Source organism: Lepidochelys kempii, chromosome 2 (genome assembly GCF_965140265.1).
Source record: "Lepidochelys kempii isolate rLepKem1 chromosome 2, rLepKem1.hap2, whole genome shotgun sequence".
Classification (NCBI taxonomy): Eukaryota; Metazoa; Chordata; order Testudines; family Cheloniidae; genus Lepidochelys; species Lepidochelys kempii.
In genome coordinates, this window is record NC_133257.1 from 21,890,361 (window position 1) to 21,916,596 (window position 26,236).

At 46.4% G+C, this 26,236-nt stretch overlaps 2 protein-coding genes across 7 annotated transcripts in view; one reads left to right on the forward strand and one right to left on the reverse strand.

Annotated features, from left to right (window-relative positions):
* Positions 1-11,396, forward strand: part of TATDN1 (TatD DNase domain containing 1) — a 31,461-nt gene extending 20,065 nt beyond the window's left edge. For 3 of the 5 annotated variants that reach the window (XM_073330161.1, XM_073330162.1, XM_073330163.1), the window contains exons 11-13: positions 741-867; positions 3,253-3,384; positions 5,388-11,396. In XM_073330161.1, coding sequence (XP_073186262.1) covers positions 741-867; positions 3,253-3,384; positions 5,388-5,490 — 362 coding nt within the window. In that variant the 3' untranslated portion in view covers positions 5,491-11,396. The remainder of the gene's footprint in view (positions 1-740; positions 868-3,252; positions 3,385-5,387) is intronic. The other 2 variants (XM_073330160.1, XM_073330164.1) reach the window with 2 other exon arrangements.
* On the reverse strand, positions 2,475-17,087 carry RNF139 (ring finger protein 139). 2 transcript variants are annotated; one of them, XM_073330158.1, is made up of 2 exons: positions 16,820-17,087; positions 2,475-8,987 (listed from the first exon to the last, which is right to left on the reverse strand). In XM_073330158.1, the coding sequence occupies exons 1-2, from the start codon at positions 16,998-17,000 to the stop codon at positions 7,192-7,194; spliced, it is 1,977 nt and encodes a 658-aa protein (XP_073186259.1). In that variant the 5' UTR covers positions 17,001-17,087; the 3' UTR covers positions 2,475-7,191. The 2 variants fall into 2 exon arrangements, with proteins under 2 accessions (XP_073186259.1, XP_073186260.1); XM_073330159.1 differs by lacking the exon at positions 16,820-17,087 and adding an exon at positions 10,667-14,176.
* Between the last annotated feature and the right edge of the window lie 9,149 nt (positions 17,088-26,236).

The following is a 26,236-nucleotide window of genomic DNA, read 5'->3' on the forward strand; positions in this document are numbered from 1 at the left end:
ATACTCAGACTTCAGTGGTTCAGGAGCCAAACTGGCAATCAACATTACTCAAAAGTCCCATAGTAGTGTGAATTCATTATTTTATTTACTATAGTACTATATATTCATATTTAAACAGTATGATGGGGAAATATTAATTCATATATATTATATATATACACACGCACACTCACAGCAAAATGACTGATCAAGTATTATTATTTTATCAACTACAATTGGTTAATATAGTAAAAGCATCCTGATTGATTAATAACTTAGATTGGGGTTAATAATTAAATCAGTGTTTTAATATCACGTGCTGCAAAGAGCCACAGGAGATGCATTAAAAAGCCACTTGTGACTCATGAGCCTCAATCTGAGTATCACTTGTGTATCTAAACTTTCTGTGGGTTACACAAGTGGTTCACTGGCTAGCAGCCCTTGTCATGGTAGCATTTCTCTCTCTGCTTCTATTATTGCTGAATAAAGTGGCTAATTTTATAATATGTAAAAATCTTACAGAATGTAATATAATGGAATAGTAATTTGAAGTAATTTATTAATTATTATGGATGTTAAATGAACTAATCTCATAATCATTCCTTTATCATTTGGGAGAGAAACTGTGCTTAAGAGGAGTGATTTCTAAAATGGGCTTTGGTCTGTGGAAGGTGGGGAGGACATAAACTGAAAGAAGAGCAAACAATTATATGAAATTATTAACGATTGTATACATTTAACTCTTGTTTGAATCATGCAAGATGCTCCCTGGTGTGGTGTGAAAAATACTCATGCTGGGTCAAAGTGTATAAAAACAACATTTCCCACAAAAAAGAAATGGGAACTAGAGCATTGCTTGAAGGACAGAAATGAACCTTGCCATATAATGTAAGTATGTAATTTTTATATTTGAAACTAAAGGTTTGGAAATGTACACAAGTACATACAAAATTTAGTAGGCTTAAACCAATACAGAGTTATTGAATCGGGAGCAAGGTGCTGTACTCTAAAATATGTTTTACAAAATACATTGTGGCTAACTTTTCAGAGGTTCTTGCATCTCCATTGATTTCAGCAGGAGGTTCGGAAGCTCAGCAAATCTTAAAATCAGGTCCTTAGTGATGTCTTTTCATTTGATATCCCATGTATCCCTTCCCTCTACTTCGTAGTTCTCCCCTTAGCACTACCAAAATAGAGTCCAAGTACCCAGACTCTAATTCATGTCACTGTGTTGCTTCTCCAGATGTAGCTGTTAGAATACATGCAACACCAGAAGAGCCAACTGTGTGATCTTTTAAAGTGGGAGGGGCTAGTGGGACACAGAGCGGATACAAATTGTTTTCTCCAAATCACTACTGGTTTAAGAGTACTTCCAGCAGATGAGGAGGCTAGTGTTGGTGTAGCTGTAACCTGAGGATCAGCAGCAAAATGAAACTGATTAAGATCACATCAGTTTCATTCTGCTCTACAGCCAGTAAAGACACCAGTTTGAGGTTTGGAGATGAACAAGAATGCCCCAAAGGGGCGTTTGGAGAGGGAAATGCTTCAGGTGCCTATGGCCCGCTTTGCTCTAGAATCTAAATGTCTAGAAAAAACAAACAGCAGGGGGTAAAAGTGCTACTTTTGATTTTAAATTGTATTAACTATAATCACTAAATGAGATTGATGGCTGAAATACTCAAATCTCATCAAATGCTGATCCCCTATTGTTTCAGTCTGGTCTTGGGGTTAGATCTGCTTTCTCCTGTTTACCCACCACCACAAAACATTACGTGAAATGCTCTGATTATAAGTAGGCTTAGAAGAGTTTGATTTTTATTATTTTATAATGTCAATTGAGGATGATTTTTTCTGTTTTTATCAATTTACATTTCACAGTTGTGGGAAATTAGGCAATTATTTAATGACAGTGGATGTGGAGAGTCAAAAAGTTAAAGCTGTATAATTATAAAACGCAGAAATGGTCAATATCACATCTAAATATCCTTAAATCAAACTCTAAGTTCTCAAGCAGCATTTTTCTCTATCTGTACATTTCAATTATCAATGGAAATATTTTTTTCACCAGTTTGTATATGGTGAAATTGACATTTACCTAAAAATCTAATTCTCCCAAGCCTAGTTGTAAGTGACTTTAATTCACTTTTGGCCCAGTAACAGTTTGCAAGAGTGTCTGTCAGCAAGAATGTAAATACGTTTGTAGTAATCAAAATCTGAAACTAGTTTACTTGTAGAAATGTTCAGTCATTTTGGGGAAAAAAAAAGTTTTATAGCTTAATTTTTAAAAGCCAGTGTCTTTATTAAAAAAAAAAAAAAAAAAAAAGTCTTTGGATGCAGCTACTAAAGAGTCCAAATAAATTTGGCAAGTAATCCACAAGAGAGTTGATTGATCTTACTTTGATATGGCATCATCTATTCTAAGAGTGTTCAGAAGCTCTTTGTGCATAGCAATTTGTAGGAGCTTTTGAATAACGTGTACTTTCCATACTTTTCAATACATTACCAGACCTTATAGGGACACAGTTTGATTTAACAATTTCTAACAATATTTTGACAAACTTGTATGTCCCCAATTTGTAAAGTTTATCTTCTCCCTGCTGCTGTTTTAGAAAGGTTATCTGGATGAACCTCAAATTATGTTAAGAGTCTGTTCCTCCCCCTCTCTACACACATGCTTGTCAGCTGATCCTGTTTCAATTTAGCTGTTAGCAGTCAATACCTTGTTACAGAGAGTGGGGGAGAATATGCAGGGGAGCTCCCCCCACCCCCCGAAGAGCAGTACATGATATGAAGTGCAACTAACGATGGATAAAATTTTGTTTATTATTTTACTGGGAGCGGGGGAAGGATTTTCTGATTTCAGTGACAGTCAGCAACCTGTAACATTAGGTATAAAATGTTTAGGTCAAAATGGGACTAAAGTCAGTCACCCTTTAAAATGATCATAAATAGTATGCAGCCAACTTCAACCCTGAATATCAATTCTAAGATGTAAATTGGACAAAACAAAAATCTTCAGTTGATTACTTTAGTCTCAGATAAAATGAAGTGTGATAAGTGACATTGGAGGCCATCTTAGGCTAGATCCACAGAGATTTTGGTACTTAACTGCCACTTTATATGCCTACATTCTACCCTTGCTCTGCTGCTGCCTGAATTCCTGCTGGTGGGCACGTGCAAAGCTGACCAAGTTCTGATGCTCAGCACCTACTTCATGCCTCAGCCCTAGTGGGATTCACAAACTAGACTTTCTCTCATCTATCTTGCCTGCAGGTCCCAATTTGGTAGGCATTCTCAGGGGTCTCTTAAGAGCATGTCTACTGGAATGGACCCCAGAAAAACACAGCCTGAAAAAGGAGGTGGAATACTTTGTCACTGGAGCAGAGACCTGAGTCTCCCAGGAGAGTATGCTAACCCCTAGGCTATATTCTCTCTAGGCTGATGATTAAGTATGTAACACAAAAGTAAAACATCTTCAGCAGGAGAGATTGAGAGACATTCATCCCAAAATACCCTGTTAGCCTAATGGTTACTCACCTGAGAGGTAGAAGACCTGTGTTCAAGTCCCTGTTCTCAATCGGGCAAAGTGTACATTTGAACCTCTCTCTCCCACATTCTGGCAGAGTACGCTAACTGCTTGGCTACTGAGTTTAAGGGCAGTACCCTCTTCCTCAGTTTTACTTGAAAAAGGGCTGAGCTGATCTAGGGATCTAATTAGGAGACTCTTCAGTGGTGAATTCCAAGTGGAAACAGGCACCCAATTCCCTTTGAGGGGGTGAGGCTTAGGCAAAACCTCTCTTTGGCATTGTCTCCTAGTTAGTTTAGGCAGCCTATGGTGGCTTTTGTGAATCCGCTTTTTAGGCACCTGCCCCTCATTCACAGTGCAGAGAGTATGGGAGCCTGACTTGGGGCTAAGGTGTCCTCTGGGTGGCAGAACACCTAAATGTAGGCATTACAAGGCTTACCCTACATCCCCTTTGTGGATCAAGCCCTTCCTCTTTAACAACAAAAAGATGTGGCTATTAAAGGAGGGTAAGGTGGAAAGTACTGTCAAAATAAACTACATCAGGCCTTTGTCATAGGCCATTGGGTGATGGTCTGTTCTCCATGAGGGGAAAATTCCCTGTTGTCATTGTCAGAGCTATACAGATTCTCAGCTAGTGTTACTTGGGATGACTACATAAGCTTCTGTAGAGCTACACCAATTTACACTGGCTAAATGTCTGACTTTATGGACTTCAGGTTGAGATTTTCTATTCAGGAAGCTAAATAGGTGGCCTGGTTTTTCAGAAGTGCTAAGCAACTTCTGCTGAAGTTAAGGGGAGCTGCTGGGTGCACGGAACTTTAGAAAAGGCCACTTATTTATTGGCCTAAATATGGACTTCAGCTTAAGATTTCCTAGTGAAACTTCCTGAGGCCAGATCCTCAGCTGGGGTAAATTGGTGTAGCTCTACTAAAGCTAATGTATCTACAACCAGCTGAGAATCTCTCCCTCAATGATCACTTTCACTTAATGTCTTGTACCTACAACAAACCACCTGTGCAGAAATTTTTCTTGTGAACTGAAGCTTTAGTGGCAATAAAGAACTTGAAAGGGCAGCACTGTAGAACTTAACTGAGGTTTTTTCTAAGCAGAAGTGTATCCACTAATTCAGCTGCATCTAAAGAAGCACAATATTGCATTAATAGTCAGAAGGTAGTCCTAAGGGCTATCGGGGATCACCAAGTAGTGGAAGGAACTACTATTCAATCCTTGTTTTTCAGCTACTAATTGGAAACCTGTATTTTCTAAATACAAATAAGTGGTAGTGCATTGCTCCACCTGTCAAGACTTCGGGTAACAGTTTTTGAAAAGTGTGACTATTAATTTAGTCTTATCCTTTGGCTTCTTCCCCATCCCTTTTAACAACAGATTTATTTAAATACCATATTCCTGAAGTGTTAATTTAACAAGCTATTGCTAAACACCTAAGAACTTGTTCATTAGAAATAAAAAATGTGGATAGGAAGCAAGAGTATAGGCTATTTAATTGACTACACTCTTAAATTCACCCTCTGAACTTCTGATGGCCTACGTGAGAGATTTATACTGCACTTTATCCAAAATAGCAGAAGTTTCACCTGTACAGCAAAATCACTTTCATTGGAATGTAAGGTTGTTTAACTACCTATGTAGGCCAAGCAAAAGTTGTCAAAGGATCAAAGATTAGGAGACTGCCAGTGAGTGGTTGATGTTTTAAGTGGTAGAAGCTAGTTACTGTGTACAAATGAAACTAAAGTATACTTGCACCATTAAGTCCTGACCATCTTGGTCCCCTCGTAGCTAGTTGTGTACGCATAAACTAAACTGACATTAGTATATTTACCATTACACATAACTGAGTAAAATTAACTTTTTTTCTTTTTAGTCAAGTGCTAGAGATAATGACGACAGTAAGAGAGGAAGACCCACTTGAACTGGCCAACACTCTTTACAACAATACTATTAAAGTCTTCTTTTCTGATATGTAATGCTGTTCCTTACCCTTATTTTGTATAAAAGTATGCAAAGTCTGTTAACCTTACTATAAAACTTAAAAAAAAAAACAACCCCTCCTGCCATAAAAAAAAAATTATATTTTGAGGTATGACAAGATTAAACCTGTCTTTGTAAACCTCAAATACTGAACATCTAAAGCAGGGGTTCTCGCAACAATTTTTTTGGTGGCCACTCTGACCATTTTTCCTAAAATAATTAACTTTAGGGAAAATAATACATATGCACATATACATGTCCAAATCACTAATTTGTGTGGGGTTTTTTTTTGCAGACTCAATAAAAAATGTACAGTTATGTCTATTCTTTTCTGGACCGAAACAGAATAGAAACAGAAAGTACTTTGCATAGTGTTGTTTTGTTGTTCTTTTTTGGGGGAGGGGAGGATTTTTTAAAGATTTGCTAGCTAGTAAGTCTGTTTCTGTGAAAAGTGATATTTGTATGTTAATCACTTTTCACAGCAGCAGGCTTGTTAGGTAGCTGGGAGACAGTGAATAATATACAAATATCACTTTTCACAACTGACTTACTCAATTTGTCCTCCAGCTTGCCAGAGCTAAGCCCTGGATAGGGAGGTGGGTAGGAAAGCAGCAGGGGCCAGGGGTAATGGGGGTTGAGCCAAAGGAGAGGAGCCCTGCAGCTATGCAACAGGGATAAGAGGCCATAATGAGGGCCAGAAGTATGGGGGTGAGTGTGGGGCTGGAGCCCAAAGCCTAATGTCCAGGGGATGGAACCTACTGCTGCCTGCCACCCCAGGTCTAAAGCCTACTCCTCTGGTATTTGTGGATCCAAAGGGGGTCAGTCCCAACACCGGCTGGTGCCCCTGGGGGGGAGCACTGCTTTGCCCCCCACCTCCATCAGTGCCAAGGAGACTATGGCTACACAAAAAGCCCGATGGCCACAGACCTAATGCCTCAACAAACTTGGTCTGCTTTTTGTACAGTCAGTTTTGCAGCTCTACTTCCCTCACAACATTCTAGGATCAATTTTAAGGGTAGGCTGTAGCAGCTATGCTCTTGATTCATCTTTTCCAGTACTCTGACTTTGTATCAGATTAAAATAAGTCTGTAAAAAGCAAAGTTTTTACTTTCCATGGTACCTTCTCATAATATTAATGAAGTTTACCTATCCATCATACAGCTTGGTTCTGAGAAAGTTTTCCAGAAAACATAGCAGTTTCATTCTTATATTCCACACACACAAGTACTTTTAAGTTTTCTACAAACCTGAACTTTATTTTGAGATAGCTATAATGTTCTGCTAATGTTTTTAAATTTATAGGTTCAAAACATTTCATCTCTAATTGTGTCTTCCAGGCATACTGAAGGTCTTTTTTCTCCAATAGTTTAACTCACAGCCAAAAATCATTGTTCTAGAATTTAGCATGCAGCCTTTGGCACAGCAGATGGATTACATATGTCACTATATCAAGTGTTTGTCCAACTTTGTCTTAAACATGTGAAAACATTTTATTCCATGTACAATAATGTACACAAGTTTAAGGTAGTCATGAAAGAGACTGGAAATAATTAGTGGTATATTTACAGTAGCACACCAGAGTAAATGACAACCATTCACAGACAACACTGAGATGCCATTGTTGTGCTTAAGTATACAGTGAAGTGAAACTTTTATTCTGTTGTTGAACTCCATTTTAAACAAATACCTCAGTGATTTTAGTCACCCACGGAGTCAGAATCAACATTAAGAGTCTCATTCTGGTGTTCTGCCACACAGTCATCATCATCACCACTGTCAGTACTGTCATTATCTTCATTTATTTCATGAGCAGCTTCTTCTGCAACTTCTACAGGATTTTCATTAGGTGCAACAAACCCATTGTTAGAGATATTTGCATTTTCCTTTTCTTCAATATATACTTTTTGATGGCACATTGGACAAGTGTCTTGAATATAGAGCCATTTCCGAAGGCAAAGTGCATGAAAGTAATGATTGCATGGAGTAATACGAGCAGATGTAGTAAACTCATGGTAGCAGATTGCACATACATCATCTATTTCATGTAACCGACTTCCTTTTACTTCAGGAAGTGAGTTTATTTTCTTAACAGCTGTCCTCCGATTTATAAAAGTTTTCCAGCCATTCTTTGCTTGCAAGTAGATGTTGAAATAAGCATGTAGACACATCATGCAAGCACGAATCTTACTTCCTGATTCAAATACCATGGTATAAGCTCCATTTCCAAACATGATCACACCAAATATAAACTCAATAATATTGCCTGTTGAACGAACATAGTAGACATAATCATCAAGCTTTTCCCATAGGACATTATAGTAGCCATCAATCATGAATAGTACATAAACCGTGATAGAAACAATTACTTTTAGGCAAAGTTCCACACAGAATGCTGTAACTGCAAAAAGCCATGTATTTAGTGCATAGTGGTGCCAAAGGATATAACTGAGCAGAACTGGAAGAATAAAAAGGCAAGCTGAAACAAGAAGTACAGGGAAGTGTCTGCGAAATGATGACACATGGGAGGCACTGAGAGACATTAGTACAGGGTCTGTCATTCCATGGATAAAATGCAGGACTGCAGTTAACAAAAGGCACATGTTTCGACTTAGGCGAACTAGTCTCTCTTCTGGCTTTAGACCACTTAAGCCAGTCTGCAGAGCCAAAATAAAAAATAAAACAGGTGCTACAAAACCAAGCCTCTTGTCATCTTCATCAGTTGATCCAATAAAGGCCAAAATACCCAGACCCAAATAATGGGCTACTGAAGAAATTACAGCGCTCATGCCTAAGACAGTTAAAGTAGAATCACACCCACTTATTATAAGACTGCAAACTAGTTCCCAACAATTTTCCCAAGAAATCAAGTAGAACTTCTCTTCTGTATTAGTTTCTGCCATCTTGACAACATAAGTTAACACAACTGCTTGTGCTGTAAGTCTCGTTAGCCAGAACACACGCAGTACAGCTGGAAAACGAATCCTTTTCCACGTATCTTCCATCAATAACTGTAATCCATAAATGCGATACATATGCCTTAAAAGGAGATAAACGTATCGTGTGGAATAATAGAACCATTTAATTTTCATAACTAAATTGATTGTGGTATGTAATGTCAGAATTAGGCCTGAAATAAAAACTAAAATCTGTCTGACATTTAAAGGTAATTCAATGATCAAGCCTATTATAGGAATCAGTATATCCAGTATGATTAGTTGGGAGTATATGGACTGTACGTTTAACAATGTAACATATCCAATCCCAAAGGTAAGCTGAAGGATAGAAAGTGCCATCCATAGTGAGGGTCCTTTATGAGGGAGGAACTGAATTCCAAAAGCTGCTGTGTAGTAAGCACTGTAGAAGTTTATGTGCAAAGAAGCATAATAATTCACCAACACTGAGGTTGCAGCTAGCAGAAATGCTGAGCTGATCATATAAAACTTGAAAAGTGCTCGCTGTTGCAAGACCAGAACAACACTGGATACAAAGACCCCTAAAAAACAGAATGAAATCATTTAGTTTTCAGCAGAAATTAGACATACGCATTTTACCTATTAACTCTCATGATACACAGTTCAGAGTTTTTAGCTTTGATGCTTTTATTTACCTTTAAACATTTCTAAAAAACATTTGTGAGTAGAGCTACTCTTTAAACTTTAGCTTTTTCTGTGCAAGAGGCACAGGGTACAGGACTACTTAACTTGCTTTTAATACACACAAAAAGTGAGCCCCACACCAATTATGCAAAAACAGTAAGTCACCACCACAACTGTCCGTCTTTTTTGCAATTTCAATACAAAGACTTAACTACTTCCCCCATCTCGGTAGAGTGGGATCCTTCCAGATCAGTATTGAGACACAATGCAGGGAGATTCATAGATTTTAAGACCTGATGGGACATTTGTTCATCTAGTCTGACTTTCTGTATATCACACACCACTAAATTTCCACTCAGCTACACCCGTATTGAGCCAAATAACTTATTTTTGACAAAAGCACTGAATTGCCAATGCCTGAACTCTTCAAGTACTGTGAATCTATAGAGGACTTCAGTCTGTAGGACAATTAATCCAGAGCCTTTCACTAACTTTTTTTTTTAATTATTTTTAAAATTTAGAGAACAGTATAAGTAAAATGTTGCTATCAGAATATATTTTGAAACCTTCAGACATTCTTAAATTGCTGCTATTTTGAGGTGTTCACTTCAATCATTCTAAGAAGTCAAGCTATTACAACACCTTAAATAATCTAGTGTCCAATTAGTTTAACTTTTTAGTTTGACGATAGGAAACCAATTATTTTTGTAATATAAGTATGATAGTAAGAGAGAAAGCCAAGAATACAACTGTGCACATTCATTTTCATACAGGATACCATATTCCTATCCAGATCTGTAGAAAGTTGCTGAAAACCTAGGGTAAAACCTACAATTTTTTTTACGTATTTCTAACAGCTGTTTGACTCAAATGACAAAACAATCCGCTCCAATTTGCTTGAGGCAGCATTTTTCAACCTTTTGAGATTGGTGACCACTTATTCAAAGTCAAATTTTGCAATCTAACATTTTCACTCTTATAGTAAATGTATTAACAATGATAAACCTATATATTTTTGTGTGTGTCGAGAGATTGGTAGGGAATACTTGAAGGGTAAGGGTCTGCAGGGAATAGGGGAAGATTTTTTTTGTTTTAGACTGTGATACCCCAACCCAATTCCTTTCATGACCCTGCTGCGGGTTACAACCCACTGGCTGAGCAACACTGGTCTAGAGAAACCAAAAACATACTGCTCTTACAAGCTGAGAGACAATCACAGAAATTAGACCTAATTGGAAAATAGAATAGATACTAGTCACTGTAGGCCATTCCCTATAACACATTTTAAAGTTTGTTTTCCCAGTCTAGCTAGATTTAGTTTTCCTACATTATGGAGGGAATTTTAGGATTCCGTTCCACAGCTTAATAGATTGTTAGGAAGTTTTCAGAAAAAATGTGTATTAATTTCATCTTGTAACTCCTAGATATACATCCTTGTACTACCATAAATAATTTGACATAATTTGATATTTATACTATTCAGATATTTTTGAATTGTTATGTCTCATCCTATGTAATTTCATCTTTTTTTTTTTATACGTGTACAGATTTACTTTTATTGGTCTTGTTTGCCCACCTCTGAATTAGAGGGAGTTCAAAGTACGGCCCATGGGACACTCCTGCCCAGCCCCTGAGCTCCTGGCCTGGAAGGCTAACCCGCAGAACCTTCCCTGCTGTTCCCCCTCCCCCCGCAGCCTCAGCTCACTGCACCACCGGCACAATCCTCTGGGCAGCAGAGCTGCAGAGTCACAGCCTGGCCCGGTGCTCTGTGCTGCGTGGTGGTATGGCTGGCTCCAGCCGGGCGGTACAGCAGCCTGGCCCGGTGCTCTGTGCTGCGTGGTGGTATGGCTGGCTCCAGCCGGGCGGTACAGCAGCCTGGCCCGGTGCTCTGTGCTGCGTGGTGGTATGGCTGGCTCCAGCCGGGCGGTACAGCAGCCTGGCCCGGTGCTCTGTGCTGCGTGGTGGTATGGCTGGCTCCAGCCGGGCGGTACAGCAGCCTGGCCCGGTGCTCTGTGCTGCGTGGTGGTATGGCTGGCTCCAGCCGGGCGGTACAGCAGCCTGGCCCGGTGCTCTGTGCTGCGTGGTGGTATGGCTGGCTCCAGCCGGGCGGTACAGCAGCCTGGCCTGGTGCTCTGTGCTGCGTGGTGGTATGGCTGGCTCCAGCCGGGCGGTACAGCAGCCTGGCCCGGTGCTCTGTGCTGCGTGGTGGTATGGCTGGCTCCAGCCGGGCGGTACAGCAGCCTGGCCCAGTGCTCTGGGCACCGCGGCTGTAGTGCTTCCAGCGCTCCAGGCAGCGCGGTAAGGGGGTGGGGGTTTGGATAGAGGGCAGGGGAGTTTGGGGTGATGGTCAGTGGGCGGGGATGTGGATAGGGGTCGGGGCGGTCAGAGGGCAGGGAACAGGGGAGTTGAATGGGGGCATGGGGTTCCAGGGACGGTCAGGGAGAAGTGGTGGCTGGATGGGGCGGCGGGGGGCAGTCAGGAATGAGAGGATGGGTTGGATGAGGCAGGGGGGCTGCCAAGGGACGGGGGCGAGAAGCGGGGGGGGGGTCGGATGGGGGCAGGTGCCGGACCTCTATACAATTTCAGAAACCCGATGTGGCCCTCAGGCCAAAAGGTTTGCCTGCCCCTGCTCTAATTTATCTCTCTCTCTTATAAGGTCTTGTAATAAGGTGTTCAGAACTGAACAAACTCATACAGAGAGGAACTATTAACTACTTGTTTTGTGACATGATAGAATTCTGTGATGTGTGTACAAAAGCATTGGTCTTTGCCTGCCATATCACTGTGAAAACTCACACCGAATTTGTTGTCTGTCAATTTCAGGTCTCAGCATATTTGTTTGCCACATTTTTCCCTCATATAGAATTTGTGATGTCTTTTGCCCCCGATTTAAAAGCTTGCATTTTTCCATGTTTAATCTTGTTGTGTTTTTCTTGGGCCATGTTTCTAATCTCTACATATATTTGTATTATCTCTGTCCTTCCAATGCCTCCTTCTTTAGTATCATCTATGCATTTCATTAGTGTGCCATTTATCACCTCAACAACCACCTCCAAGTCATTATTGAAAATGTTAAATACAATGGGACTCACACTAGCCTCTGTAATACCTCACTCGTCCATGGCCCTTCTGCCCATGCGACAGTGTTCACATCCAAACCAGTCTGGATAAATTTTGACTAATATCGTGAGGATTTTTTTTTTTTTTTGCGCTTCTGCAATAACACACCATTCTAAGTAACGAAGAGCTGCAGGCACCTGCTCGGGATAGGATTGTACCCAGTACCAGTGTAGTTCTAGCTATACACATATCGTGAGTTGCTAGCAACTTCATTTGGAAAATCCAAATATATCATACCTGGTTCATGTGTTTTATATAAGGACAGAACCCGATTGCTTTCTGAAAATAATATTTTAAATTGATTGCTGCACAATGCTCTAAATCCTCTGAGAACAAAGATTTACAAACAGTAAAAAACAATTATCTTAACATGAGGATGACATTACTAATAGTGTAATTTGTATCTTCCCTTATACTGTAATCAATACCTCTAATTCCCTTGTTTCTATTCTCAGCTGCACTCCCTGCAATTTGTCAATATCTTTCTGGTAATGTGGTACCCAGAATTCAACAGAGTATTCAAAAGTCAGTAATATACAAGCTATATTAGAAGGAACTATTACTTGTCCACATACTATTTATTTTTTAACTCTTTAATCAGCCACTGAACTGTCTTTCCACCCCCAACTCTGTCCACCTCAAGCTCAATCTACACTTAGAAAGCAACATCTCCAGTGAACCTGTCAAATCAGCACACCCCAAAGAAGAGATATTGCCTTCTGAAGTGACAATTTAATGCATTAGACACACATGACCCCAGAAATGATTTTAATGCTTAAAGAAAACTGGGAGCCAAAGGAGATGGTGAAAGGAGAGTGTGTAATTAGGGAGATAAAGTGAGAGGTTAAGCAGAAAGGTTAGAGAAAGCTTGGAAATAGTTTTAGGACTCCATTCTGCCCTGACTTCCTATTCACCTAATCCCAGTTGAAGCCAATGTGGTTACTTACATAGGAAGCAAATCAGGGCAGAACTGAATACAAAACTTAAACGGAAGCAACAGGATTCCATAATGTACCATAACTGTACAGCATTCCATTCATTCTTCTCAAAACAAGATATACTATCTGGAATAGCGTTTCAAAACTATTCAAACAGCACTCTCCAACAGTAGCAATGAAATTTCATTGGGACACATAACCTTTCCTCCCATCCATAGCTAAATTAGGGTATTTATCCTATTTTTATAAAAGTATATCAAATGCTGCAACCAGTTTAGTTTTTAAAAAAAGAAAAGGAGTACCTGTGGCACTTTAGAGACTAACAAATTTATTTGAGCATAAGCTTTCTTCCAAAACTTTCCATGGAGGAAAAATAAACAAAGAACAAAATGATTACCCGCTCCTTCTCCAAAAACCTATCATACAGACACCATTCTGAAGAGTGCCATAATCATATTATTAGACACTTAACAGAGATCATCCAATAACAAACACACCAACTCTCATTTATGTGGGATTAATTCCAAGGCACTTTCTAAAGCATCTGCCTCATACAAAACAGGACTTTGAAAGGTGTTTGAAAGGTGTTCTAAACGAGACATTTAGAAGTATCACTTAAAAAAAAGGTAATTTATCAGTTTAAGGTAGTGCCCACACCAGCTTAGGGAACAGAGGGAGTAAGTCAGGGCCTTCCAGTCCCGCAAGACAAGAGAGACCTTCCTAATGAACAGGAACCATTTACCCCCCTCCCTTTCTCCCAACATACAGAAAAGCAGGAACAAGAAGGGCTCCTTCTCCAAAAGCACCACTACCAGCTTCAACTGAAGGCACAGCGGGCACATGAAGGCTTTCTAGCCTGCATACTACAATCCATGAACTCACCTAGGCACTGAGCCATGTAGCCTACCCAATTCTTCACATGAGCAGCAGCAGCCACAAGAAGCCTTTGTGTAATGACACATCCACTCCAGTAAAACTATTTCTCTTTGTGGGTGGCAGGGATGGATAGCCCAGTGGTTTGAGCATTGGCCTGCTAAACCCAGGGTTGTGAGTTCAATCCTTGAGGGGGCCATTTAGGGATCTGGGGCAAAAATTGGGGATTGGTCCTGCTTTAAGCAGGGGGTTGGACTAGATGACCTCCTGAGGTCCCTTCCAACCCTGATAGTCTATGATTTCTGCTCCTACTGTTCTTGTAAAGTGCTGGAAATGACCCACCTTGACTATCACTACAAAAGGTTCTGCCCCCCGCCGCTCTCCTGCTGGTAATAGCTCACCTTGTCACTCTTGTTACAGTCTGTATGGTAACACCCATTGTTTCATGTTCTCTGTGTATATAAAATCTCCCCCGCTATATTTTCCACTGTATGCGTCCGACAAAGTGAGCTGTAGCTCATGAAAGCTTATGCTCTAATAAATTGGTTAGTCTCTAAGGTGCCACAAGTACTCCTTTTCTTTTTGCAGATACAGACTAACACGGCTGCTACTCTGAAACATTGTATTTTGTGTTCCCTTCCCCCACCTTCTGCCTCTCTCCTGTCTTTTGGGATTGCAAACTCTGTACAGGTAGGAACTGCATTTGTACCGTGCTTAGGACAATAGTATCCCAGTCCTGTTTATGGGACACAGGAACACTACTGTAATATAAATATATTATATATCACACAGGAAAACAATGAAAAATTCCCCACTATCAACCATGACTCCTGCCAAGTTTCACTTTTTCCCTATCTGGGAATTCTTTTTCTTGTACTTTATAAGCTATAGGATTGAAAAAACTGGGTTTCTTTAATCTGAGGAAGAGAAGACTGAGGGGAGACATGATCATAGAATCACAGGGTTGGAAGGGACCTCGGGAGGTCATCTAGTCCAACCCCCTGCTCAAAGCAGGACCAATCCCCAATTTTTACCCCATCCCTAAATGGCCCCCTCAAGGATTGAACTCACAACTCTGGGTTTAGCAGACCAATGCTCAAACCACTGAGCTATCCCTCCACGCTGCAGTTTTAAAGTACGTAAAAGGTTGTTACAAAGATGAAGGTGAAAAACTGTTCTTGTTAATCTTTGGAGATAGGACAAGAAGCAATAGGCTTAGATTGCAGCAAGGGAGGTTTAGGTTTGACATGAGGAAAAACTTCCTGTCAGGGTGGTTAAGCCCAGGAACAAATTGACTAGAGAGGCTGTGGAATCTCTGTCACTGAAGGTTTTTAAGAACAGGTTAGGAACACCTGTCAGGAATGGTCTAGTTATTATGTAGCCCTGCCTTGAGTGCAAGGGACTGCACTAAATACTAGATGACCTCTTGAGGTCCCTTCCAGTCCCACACTTCTGTGATTCTATTACATTCAAAGATTTTGAAGTATGTTTCAACAAAGCATATTACACTTCTGGTGGTTGTTTTTTAAAGTCTCTCTTATCAGAATGTGATATGTGTAAGATCACCAAGCAAAGGACTGTTGAAAATCTCCAGACTACACAGAACATTACAATCTCAAATATGGAGAAAAAGAAAAACTCTAAAGAGAAATGGATAGTAATGCAAAATGGTCACATAGCAGAAGACCCATTACCACAGTGTAATCTATTTTAGAGACACTGAAGGTATTAGCTTCAGCATCACTTGCAGGACTCGTTAGCCGGATAAAGTTACAATCATAATTCCTAACACTTGGATGGAATTTTAAAATTTTCTAGGGTTCTCAAATTGTTACTGAGGGGCAAAAATATCTCATTTGAGGGCAGGTTAGGAGCCACAGGCAAAAAGCAAGAGAATGAGGAAAGAGGAGCAGAAGAAATCTCTTCAGTTTACTTCAGTTAGGAGATATGTAGCAGAAGGAATCAGCTCTCAACTTGCTGCTGTTAGGAGGGAGAGATGCTGAAGCAGAAGGAAAAAAATGATGAGTGGAGAATAAAAGAGTGAAACGCTATGAGCTCAATGAAGTCAGACCAGCAGCAGGAGAGGAGGAAAGTGCAGACATATCTACTCAATACAGGTAAAAAAGAGAACTAGGGCAACAGAACAGAGACTAGAGAATTCGGATCAGCTGGCAGTGAAACAGGAAGGAGAAGAAACGTGGAAGCGCTCAAGGGAAGGGGCCCTAGGTATAGAAGGGTTGCGGGGAAACAGGCGTAAGACACCAAGAAGAGTTATGGGGAAAGCAGCAGCCACCAGACAGAGGCTGGCGGGTGACTCGGCTGAGCTCGAAGTGGGGAGGGAGGCGGCCGGGAGGTGTGCGGATGCACCAACAAGGAGGAAAGGAGTACTTGTGGCACCTTAGAGACTAACCAATTTATCTGAGCATGAGCTTTCGTGAGCTACAGCTCACTTCATCGGATGCATACCGTAGAAACTGCAGAAGACATTATATACACAACAAGGAGGGTGGCGGACAGTTGGGAAAGTGCAGGTATCCCCCGGGGCCCAGGGGGATACCCAGCCCCCGCGGCAGTGCCTCCAGGAGCCGGGGTGGGATAAGAAAGGGGATGTACAGTGGAAGAGGTCTCCCCCAGCAGCACCCCCAGGAGCCCGGTGAACAGGGGGAGGAGAGTAAAGGGGGGGTGTCTCTCCCCCAGCAGCACCCCCAGGAGCTCAGTGAACAGGGGGAGGGGAAGAAAGGGGGGGTCTCCCCCCAGCAGCACCCCCAGGAGCCCGGCGCACGGGGGGGGTCTCTCACCCAGCAGCCGCAGCAGCACCCCCAGGAGCCCGGCGCACAGGGAGCCCCCCGGCAGGGGGTAAGAGTTGAAGATGGCGTCGATGAGGAAGAGGCTGGGCACCCGCAGCGCAACTTCCAGCCCTGTTCGGAGCCGCGGGCCCAGCCCCAGCCCCGGCAGCTGCGGGGGACCAGGGGCCGCCATCCCCCGGGACCCGCCGCCTCGTACCAGTCTCTGGCCCAGGGACCTCGCTATAGTCCTGCTCCCGCCTCCTGGACGGGCCAGGCCCCCCGCAGTGCGGCCTCCTCCATGTTCCTTTCGCGCTCGGGCCTCGGCCTGCGGCAGCCCGCACCACCCTACAGGGAGGGGGAGGCGGAGACACGGCGCCGTCACAATGCGCGGCCCCGCCCCCGGCTTCCACCCGGGGCGGGCGGCTGCTGCCGCTGGGGGCTCGGGGAGGGTTTTCGCCGGGAGCCCTGCTGCCCCCGGGTCTCGCACACCGCCCCATAGACTCCCCGCACACCGGGCTGCCCCTTCAGTCCCCCGCACACCGCCCGGCCGCCCCATAGACCCCCTCACACCGGGCTGCCGCCTCAGCCCCCCCGCATACCGCCCGGCCGCCCCATAGACCCCCTCACACCGGGCTGCCGCCTCAGCCCCCCCGCACACCGCCCGGCCGCCCCATAGAGCCCGTCACACCGGGCTGCCGCCTCAGCCCCCCCGCACACCGCCCGGCCGCCCCATAGAGCCCCTCACACCGGGCTGCCGCCTCAGCCCCCCCGCACACCGCCCGGCAGCCCCATAGACCCCCTCACACCGGGCTGCCGCCTCAGCCCCCCCGCACACCGCCCGGCAGCCCCATAGACCCCCTCACACCGGGCTGCCGCCTCAGCCCCCCCGCACACCGCCCGGCCGCCCCATAGAGCCCGTCACACCGGGCTACCGCCTCAGTCCCCCCCAGCACACCGCCCGGCCGCCCCACAGAGCCCGTCACACCGGGCTGCCGCCTCAGCCCCCCCGCACACCGCCCGGCCGCCCCATAGAGCCCGTCACAGCGGGCTGCCGCCTCAGCCCCCCGACCGGCAGCCCCATAGACCCCCTCACACCGGGCTGCCGCCTCAGCCCCCCCGCACACCGCCCGGCCGCCCCATAGACCCCCTCACACCGGGCTGCCGCCTCAGCCCCCCCGCATACCGCCCGGCCGCCCCATAGACCCCCTCACACCGGGCTGCCGCCTCAGCCCCCCCGCACACCGCCCGGCCGCCCCATAGACCCCCTCACACCGGGCTGCCGCCTCAGCCCCCCCGCACACCGCCCGGCAGCCCCATAGAGCCCGTCACACCGGGCTGCCGCCTCAGCCCCCCCGCACACCGCCCGGCCGCCCCATAGAGCCCGTCACACCGGGCTACCACCTCAGTCCCCCCCAGCACACCACCGGGCTGCCGCCTCAGCCCCCCCGCACACCGCCCGGCCGCCCCATAGAGCCCGTCACACCGGGCTGCCGCCTCAGCCCCCCCGCACACCGCCCGGCAGCCCCATAGACCCCCTCACACCGGGCTACCGCCTCAGTCCCCCCCAGCACACCGCCCGGCCGCCCCATAGAGCCCGTCACACCGGGCTGCCGCCTCAGCCCCCCCGCACACCGCCCGGCCGCCCCATAGAGCCCGTCACAGCGGGCTGCCGCCTCAGCCCCCCGACCGGCAGCCCCATAGACCCCCTCACACCGGGCTACCGCCTCAGTCCCCCCCAGCACACCGCCCGGCCGCCCCATAGAGCCCGTCACACCGGGCTGCCGCCTCAGCCCCCCCGCACACCGCCCGGCAGCCCCATAGACCCCCTCACACCGGGCTACCGCCTCAGTCCCCCCCAGCACACCGCCCGGCCGCCCCATAGAGCCCGTCACACCGGGCTGCCGCCTCAGCCCCCCCGCACACCGCCCGGCCGCCCCATAGAGCCCGTCACAGCGGGCTGCCGCCTCAGCCCCCCGACCGGCAGCCCCATAGACCCCCTCACACCGGGCTACCGCCTCAGTCCCCCCCAGCACACCGCCCGGCCGCCCCATAGAGCCCGTCACACCGGGCTGCCGCCTCAGCCCCCCCGCACAGCGCCCGGCCCCCCTAGACTCACCTCCCCCGAACACCTCCCAGCCGCCCCATAGACGCTCCACACACTACACTGCCGCCCCATAGCACTCCCTCACACCACACTGCCGCCCCAGAGCCCCCCTCACACCGTACTGCTGCCCCCCATACCCTTCACAGTGCATTGCTGACACATAGCCCCCCACACACACACTGCTCGGCCGCCCCCTCTTCCTGCCGCCCCATGAACCCATCCCTCACCCTGCACTGCCACCCCATAGCACCCCCACACCGCCCGGCCGCCCCATAGACTCCCTCACACCGTACTGCCACCTCACCCCCTCACACTGCACTGCTGCCCCCACCCCCTCCACACTGCACTGCTGCCCCATAAACCCCCATCACACCCTACTGCTGCCCCCCATCCCCTCACAGCGCATTGCCAACCCATAGCCCCTACACACACTGCATGGCCGCCCCCTCTTCCTGCTGCCCCATGAATCCATCCCTCACCCTGCACTGCCGCCCCATAGCCTTCCCTCACCGTACTGCTGCCACCACCCCTCCATTGCACTGCCGCCCTGTAAACCCCCATCACACCCTACTGCTGTCCCCCACCCTCTCACAGCACATTGCTGACCCATAGCCCATCACTGTCACTCCTTTCACACCCTACTGCCACCCACAGCCCATCACTGTAACCCGCTCACACTTCACTGCCGCCCCATAGCCCATCACTGCAACCCCCCTCATACCCTACTGCCACCCATAGCCTGTCACTGTAACCTGCTCAAACCCTACTGCCGCCCATAGCCCGTCACTGTAACCCGCTCACACTTTACTGCCGCCCCATAGCCCCTGCAAACCCTACTCCCATGGCCCCCTATAAGCCCCACTATAGCCACCCACATGTCCTACTGCTACTCTACCTACCGCTCCTCCTCACATTCCTCAAACCACACTGCTGCCTAATTGCCCAAACCCTGCTGCAACCCTCTTAACCCCCACAAACTCCACTGCTGCCCCCTCGCATCTCCTAATAACCCTCAGACATCTCAGATGCCACTGCTGCTCCACATCCCCCCTGCAAACCTCACTGCAACCCCCACTCACACCTACCTACTGCACCCATCACAAGCCTCAAATCCCCCCTGCAGCCTCATCCATAATCCCCATAAACCTTATTGCAACCTCCCTCTCACACATCTCAAAATCCCAGTGCAGCCCCTCTAAAACCTCCACAAACCCAGTTGCAGTCTCCCTCACACAAACACTTTAACCCCCCTTTGCAACCCGCTCATATGCCCCCAAACCCCACCTATACACAAACACGCACGTTGAAACCCCACTGCAGCCACACTTGTACATCTAGGCCCTGTCTACACTATAGAGTTTTGTTCACAAAAGTTATGTTGACACTCAAAAAGCGCTATAATAAAAATCGGTATTGCATGATCACACTTGTTCCCTCTGTCGGTGGAGTGCATCCACAATTGGGGCACTATCATTGACAGTGTGAACAATGCACTGTGAGTACCTATCCCACAGTGCAGTTTAACACCTGCCGCTAGGTCTAGTGGGAAGGCGGAGTGGATCGGGGCACATCTTGAGATCAGGTTCAATGTCCCATGATGCATCATTTTCCATCCCAGCATTCTATGGTCTTCTGGCTTTCTTTCACGGCATTTTTCAACAGCTCTTGGTTGCTGTGCACTCCGGCATCTTTGTGGATGGATCGCGCACTGCTCTCCTGTGCTCTGATAACTGTCATTAACACATCACGAATGGCAGTGCAGTTAATCATGAAGTTCCTAATGAACAAGACTCGCAGTTGCCTGACATGGTGTGTGATATGGCTAGGAGCGACTTTAGATTTCTTTTGGCATTCTCAGAACAGCTGCAGACAGTGGATCATCGCTTTTGGGCTTAGGAAACAAGCACCAAATGGTGGGATTGTACTGTCATGCAGGCCGGGGATGACAAGCACTGGCTACAGAACTTTCGGATGTGGAAAACCACCTTCTTGGAACTGTGTGTGGAGCTCACCCCAGCACTGAGGCACAAGGACACCAGAATGAGAGCTGCCCTATTGATAGAGAAGCGTGCGGCAATTGCAGTGTGGAAGTTTGCGACTCCACACTGCTACCTGTTGGTCACAAATCAGTTTGGAGTTGGGAAGTCGACCGCTGGGGCTGCGTTAATGCAAGTGTTCAAATCACTTAATCACATCCTGCCACAAAGTACCGTGACTCTGGGAAATGTGCGTGAAATAGTGGATGGCTTTTCAGAAACGGGTTTCCCTAACTGTGGACAGGAGATAGATGGCACACATATTCCAATTTTGGCACCAGACCACCTTGCAACAGAGTACATCAATAGGATGGGGTACTTCTCCATGGTGTTGTAGGCGCTTCTGGATAACCATGGGCAATTCACTGACATCAGCGTTGGGTGGTCTGGGAAGGTGCATGAAGGGAATGTTGAAATGCCCATAGTGATCTTGGGAGACACAGCGTTCCTCTTAAAACCAGAAAAGGAGTACTTGTGGCACCTTAGAGACTAACCAATTTATTTGAGCATGAGCTTTCGTGAGCTACAGCTGACTTCATCGGATGCATACCGTGGAAACTGCAGCAGACATTATATACACACAGAGAACATGAAACAATACCTCCTCCCACCCCACTGTCATGATCTCTGTGTGTATATAATGTCTGCTGCAGTTTCCACGGTATGCATCCGATGAAGTGAGCTGTAGCTCACAAAAGCTCATGCTCAAATAAATTGGTTAGTCTCTAAGGTGCCACAAGTACTCCTTTTCTTTTTGCGAATACAGACTAACACGGCTGTTACTCTGAAACCTCTTACAACCATGGCTCATGAAACCTTACATGGGAAAATTGGATCGCAGTAAGAAGCAGTTCAACAACAGGCTGAGTAGGTGCCGGATGACCGTGGAATGTGCCTTTGGCAGATTAAAGATGTACTGGTGATGCCTTTATGGCAGGTTAGACCTCAGTGAGGGTAATATACCCATTGTCATAGTCACGTGTTATATGTTGCATAATATTTATGAAGCTAAGGGTGAAAGGTTTGCTCAGGGGTGGAATGCTGAGGCAGACTGCCTGGCTGCTGATTTTGAGCAGCCAGATACCAGGGCTATCAGAGGGGGGTAATTCGAGGAAGAAATTGTGAAATTATGGGCCTTAAATTCAAGTAAGTAAATGATTAAACTGCCTATGTATGTCTTGGTAGTGCCTGCTATCTCAATTTGTAAGACACAAATAAAGATTAGTTATTGTTCAAAACTTTGCTATTATTTCAGAAAAAACAACACACACACACACACACACAGAGTTGGTGGGAAAGGTGGTACCAGGGAAGAGCAGACTTTCAGAGCTGTGTGTAGGTCCAGCTATCATTTTGAAAGTTGTCTGAAGGGGTGGAGTGAGCGGGAAACCGAGAACTTCCAGAAAGCGGAAAGGAATGTGCAGGTAGAGTTGGGTGGGGGAGGGGAGGACACGGAAAAGAGTTTTGAATGAGCTGCAGGGGAGGGCGTGCACACATCTGCTCAGACTGCAGCATTATTAAGGACTTCAGCATCTGCTTGTTTGTTCCTCCATGATTTTAATCATCGACACGGTAGCGTCCTTAACGAATTCCTGATTTTCTTTTCTGTCCTGCCTTTTGGCTTCCCTCTACTTCCTGGAGAGGGCCGGATTAAGGCAGGAGCTTTAGGGGCTGCAGCTCAGGGCCCTGCAAAAATAAATTACAGGCAGCGATCTCTGGGATGCTAAAAGGGGCTCTCAGGCAGGCTGCCTGCCTGCCATAGCCCCACGCCGCTCCCGGAAGCGGCTTGCTGCTGGCACATCTCTGCAGCCCCTGGCGAAGGGTGGGGGAGGCAGCTCCGTGCGCTGCCCCACCCCCAGCACTGTCCCCACAGCTTCCATTGGCCAGGGGCGGCACTTGCAGGTGCGGGCAGTGTATGGAGACCTGCTGCCCTCCTCCCCCAAAGGGGCACCTAGAGATGTGCTAGCAGCCAGCCACTTCCGGGAGTGGCATGGGTCTATGGCAGACAGGGAGGCAGCCTGAGCCCTGCTGCACCGCTGGCCGGGAGCTGCTTGTGGTAAGCGCCTCCCAGCCAGAGCCTGCACCTCGCACCCCCTCCTCCACCTGAACCCCTGTCACAGATCAGAATCCCCTCCTGCACCCAAACTCCCTCCCAGACCCTGCACCCCCTCCTGCACCCCAGTCCCCTGCCCCAGCCCCCTCCTGCACCAAACTCCCTCCCAGGAAAAAGACTGGTATACAGGGGCCCCACAAAATCTAATAGCCCCAGGCCCACAGGAGAGTTAATCCAGCCCTGCTCCCGGAACATGTCTTCTTTGCTCCGTCTTGGGCACTTTCTTATCTCGCGGAGACACTCTGCTGCTGTGTATGGGGTATCTCTAAGGCCACATCTGCAGAAACACAAGAAACAATGCACAGAAGCATGATTGTTAAGTTCATGCACAGCATTGAAACATTTCAGTAAAATACACCTCTGGTAACATTACAATCACTCTCTCACTGACCCTTGGCAAGCGCACATCTCGGCAAATACCCAAAGCATGGTGAGTGTTGGCTGGAGGGGAGGGCTCTCTACATGGGAAAAAGAGCACTGTAGAAGGGATGCGGTGCAGCTGACTAGGGGAAAAAAATCTAAATTCTCCCACATTTTCCACAGGCAGGGGTCATTGTAGTAGATCTCTCACTCCTGAGGGTAAGCAGGGAAACAAGGGCACATCTACTACACACTTGTGGATTCCACCCTGGTCCCTATGTTGCTCACCTGTGTGCCGGTTTGGTCCCTGCACAAGTGATTGCTGAATGGCGCGGGAAGTTTCCTACAATGGGGGAAGGAACAAAGCAGCTCTGCCAAGGAACCTTCAGCAGAGGAATGCCGAGACCTCCAAGGAAGTTTCCTAGAGATCTCTCTGGAGGATTCCCAGGAGATCTTGGCATGCATCAACACCCTGTTCCGCCATATTGATTAGCTGCCCAGGAAGTGTCTGGGAACACAGTAATACAGCCAGCCTTCCCATTTTTATACCCTGAGTCCACCTCCACACTACACAAACCACATTCACTTACCAGGTGTCTTCTCTCCTTCTTCTTGCTCACCTGAGAGCAACTGGGAGCAACTGAGACTGGCTAGACACCTCTAGAGTGGTAAACAGTTCCTGGCTGCCTGCTCCACCAGGCGACCCTGTTCTGGGTTCAACATTGTCGTCTAACTCCATTCTTCATCAATGACTTCGTCCTCCGGGTTAGGTCCTCTTTCTGCTGCCTCCAGGCCTGCCAAAATATCAATGGGGGTCTTGGTGGTGGCGGTGGGGTTGCCACCAAGGATAGCATCCAGTTCCTTGTAGAACCAGCAGGTCTTGAGTGCAGCACCAGAGTGCAGGTTTGCCTCCTTTGCTGTATGGTACACCTGACTCAGCTCCTTTATCTTCACGCTGCACTGCAGTGTGTCCTGATCATAGCCTTTTTCGCACAAGCCTTGCACAAGTATCAAAATTCCTAAGGCTGAAGCACAGCTGGGATTGCACAGCCTCCTCTCTCCAAATACTGAGCAGATACAGCAGCTCCGCAGTGGGCCAAGCGAAAGAGCGTTTGCTGCATGAAGCCACCATGGTCACCTGGGAAGATGCTATGAGTCCTCTCCACACCGAGCAAACAGGAAATGGAATTTTAAAAATTCCCAGGGCTTTAAAGGGGGAGGGGCAGATAGTTGTTTACCTGGCTGCAGGGCAGCGGAGTTCAAACCGCTGACCAGAGCCGTCAGGATGGGCATTGTGGGACACCTCCTGCAGGCAAATTAAAGCAATAAAATCAAGCATGGTGTCTACTTTGGCACTTTGCCAACAAAACTTTTGTGTCTCTTGACAGGGTGGTTTTATTTTGTTGCCAAAACAGGGCATTTTTGCCACCAAAAGTCGCATTGTAGTGTGTATACATCCACTGTTTTTTCAACTACATCCACTGTAGTGTAGACAAGGCCCTAGAATGCTCTCATACACACACCCTAACCTCAAACTCCCACAGGGCCCCTGACACGACCCAAACCCCACAATCCCACTCACACATATCCCTAACAATGATCACAGTGCCCCTCCCACACACGCCAACCGCACTGCATCCTTGCATACTCACTCATGTACACAGCAAACACCCCCTCAGAAAATCCACCACATCCCTTAGCCACCCTCTCTCACATACACCCAGCACTAACCACCAGTACTGAAGTTAAACAGATCATCTCCTCACTGCACAATTCATTCACATATACTAAAGTTACACAAATCCCCATGCATTACTAACATTAATATGGCAGTATGACCCATTTCACATAATACACTCCACACACATAGGACATATCAAAAATGACATACTATGTATGTATATGAAACTCATATGCCATTATACAGAAGTTACATATTGAAAAATTCCCCAACCCACAAAACAGGTTTTTTTAAATGAGGAATCCATTTTTTAAAAAAAGAAATGTGTGTTTGATTTTAATAGCAATGGATCTTGAACAATCCTGAAACTCAATTTAAGGCTGGAATGGTTTCAGTTTGTTTCAACACACAATTATAAAGACTGCCATCTCTCCCAGCATACCAGTATTGATGTTTTTCTGTTTTTATTAGCTCAGCTATCTTATTTTCTCACAAGAAATTGTATGTAGTTTGCACTTCAAGGCTGTGTCTACGCTGTCCTTTTTAATAAAATTTCTCATAGGTGCCAGCATTTTTTTACCACTATATTGTCTAACCTCATTTAGATACAGGCAAATTTAGCATTGTCATTTCCTGACTTATGAGTGAGTCATTCACCTTGAAGTGTCAATGTTCCTTTAATGTTGGGGGAGGGGGCAGAAGATGTTGCATGGAATTTCCTATTTTTATGTGTTATCAATAATGCAGAAGCTCTTGCCTTATTTCTCTGCACACCTTTCTATATCAGATGGAAGAAGGCAGTACTCCTTTGGAACCATGTCTCCTTTCCAGCATACATCTTTTTTAGGGCATGTCTACACTTACCTCCGGAGCAATCGATCCAGCAGGGGTCGATTTATCGCATCTAGTGAAGATGTGATAAATCGACCACTGAGCGCTCTCCCGAATGAGAAACGTAAGTGCAGTCAATGGGGGAGCATCAGCAGTCAACCTACCACAGTGTAAACATTCTAAGAAGCTCTACTTCAGCTATGCTATTTTCGACGCTGAAGTTGCGTAACTTAGACCGACTTATCTCCCCCGCACCTGCTCCCCGGTGTAGTCCAGGCCTAAGAGACAGACCAGGCCCTACAGC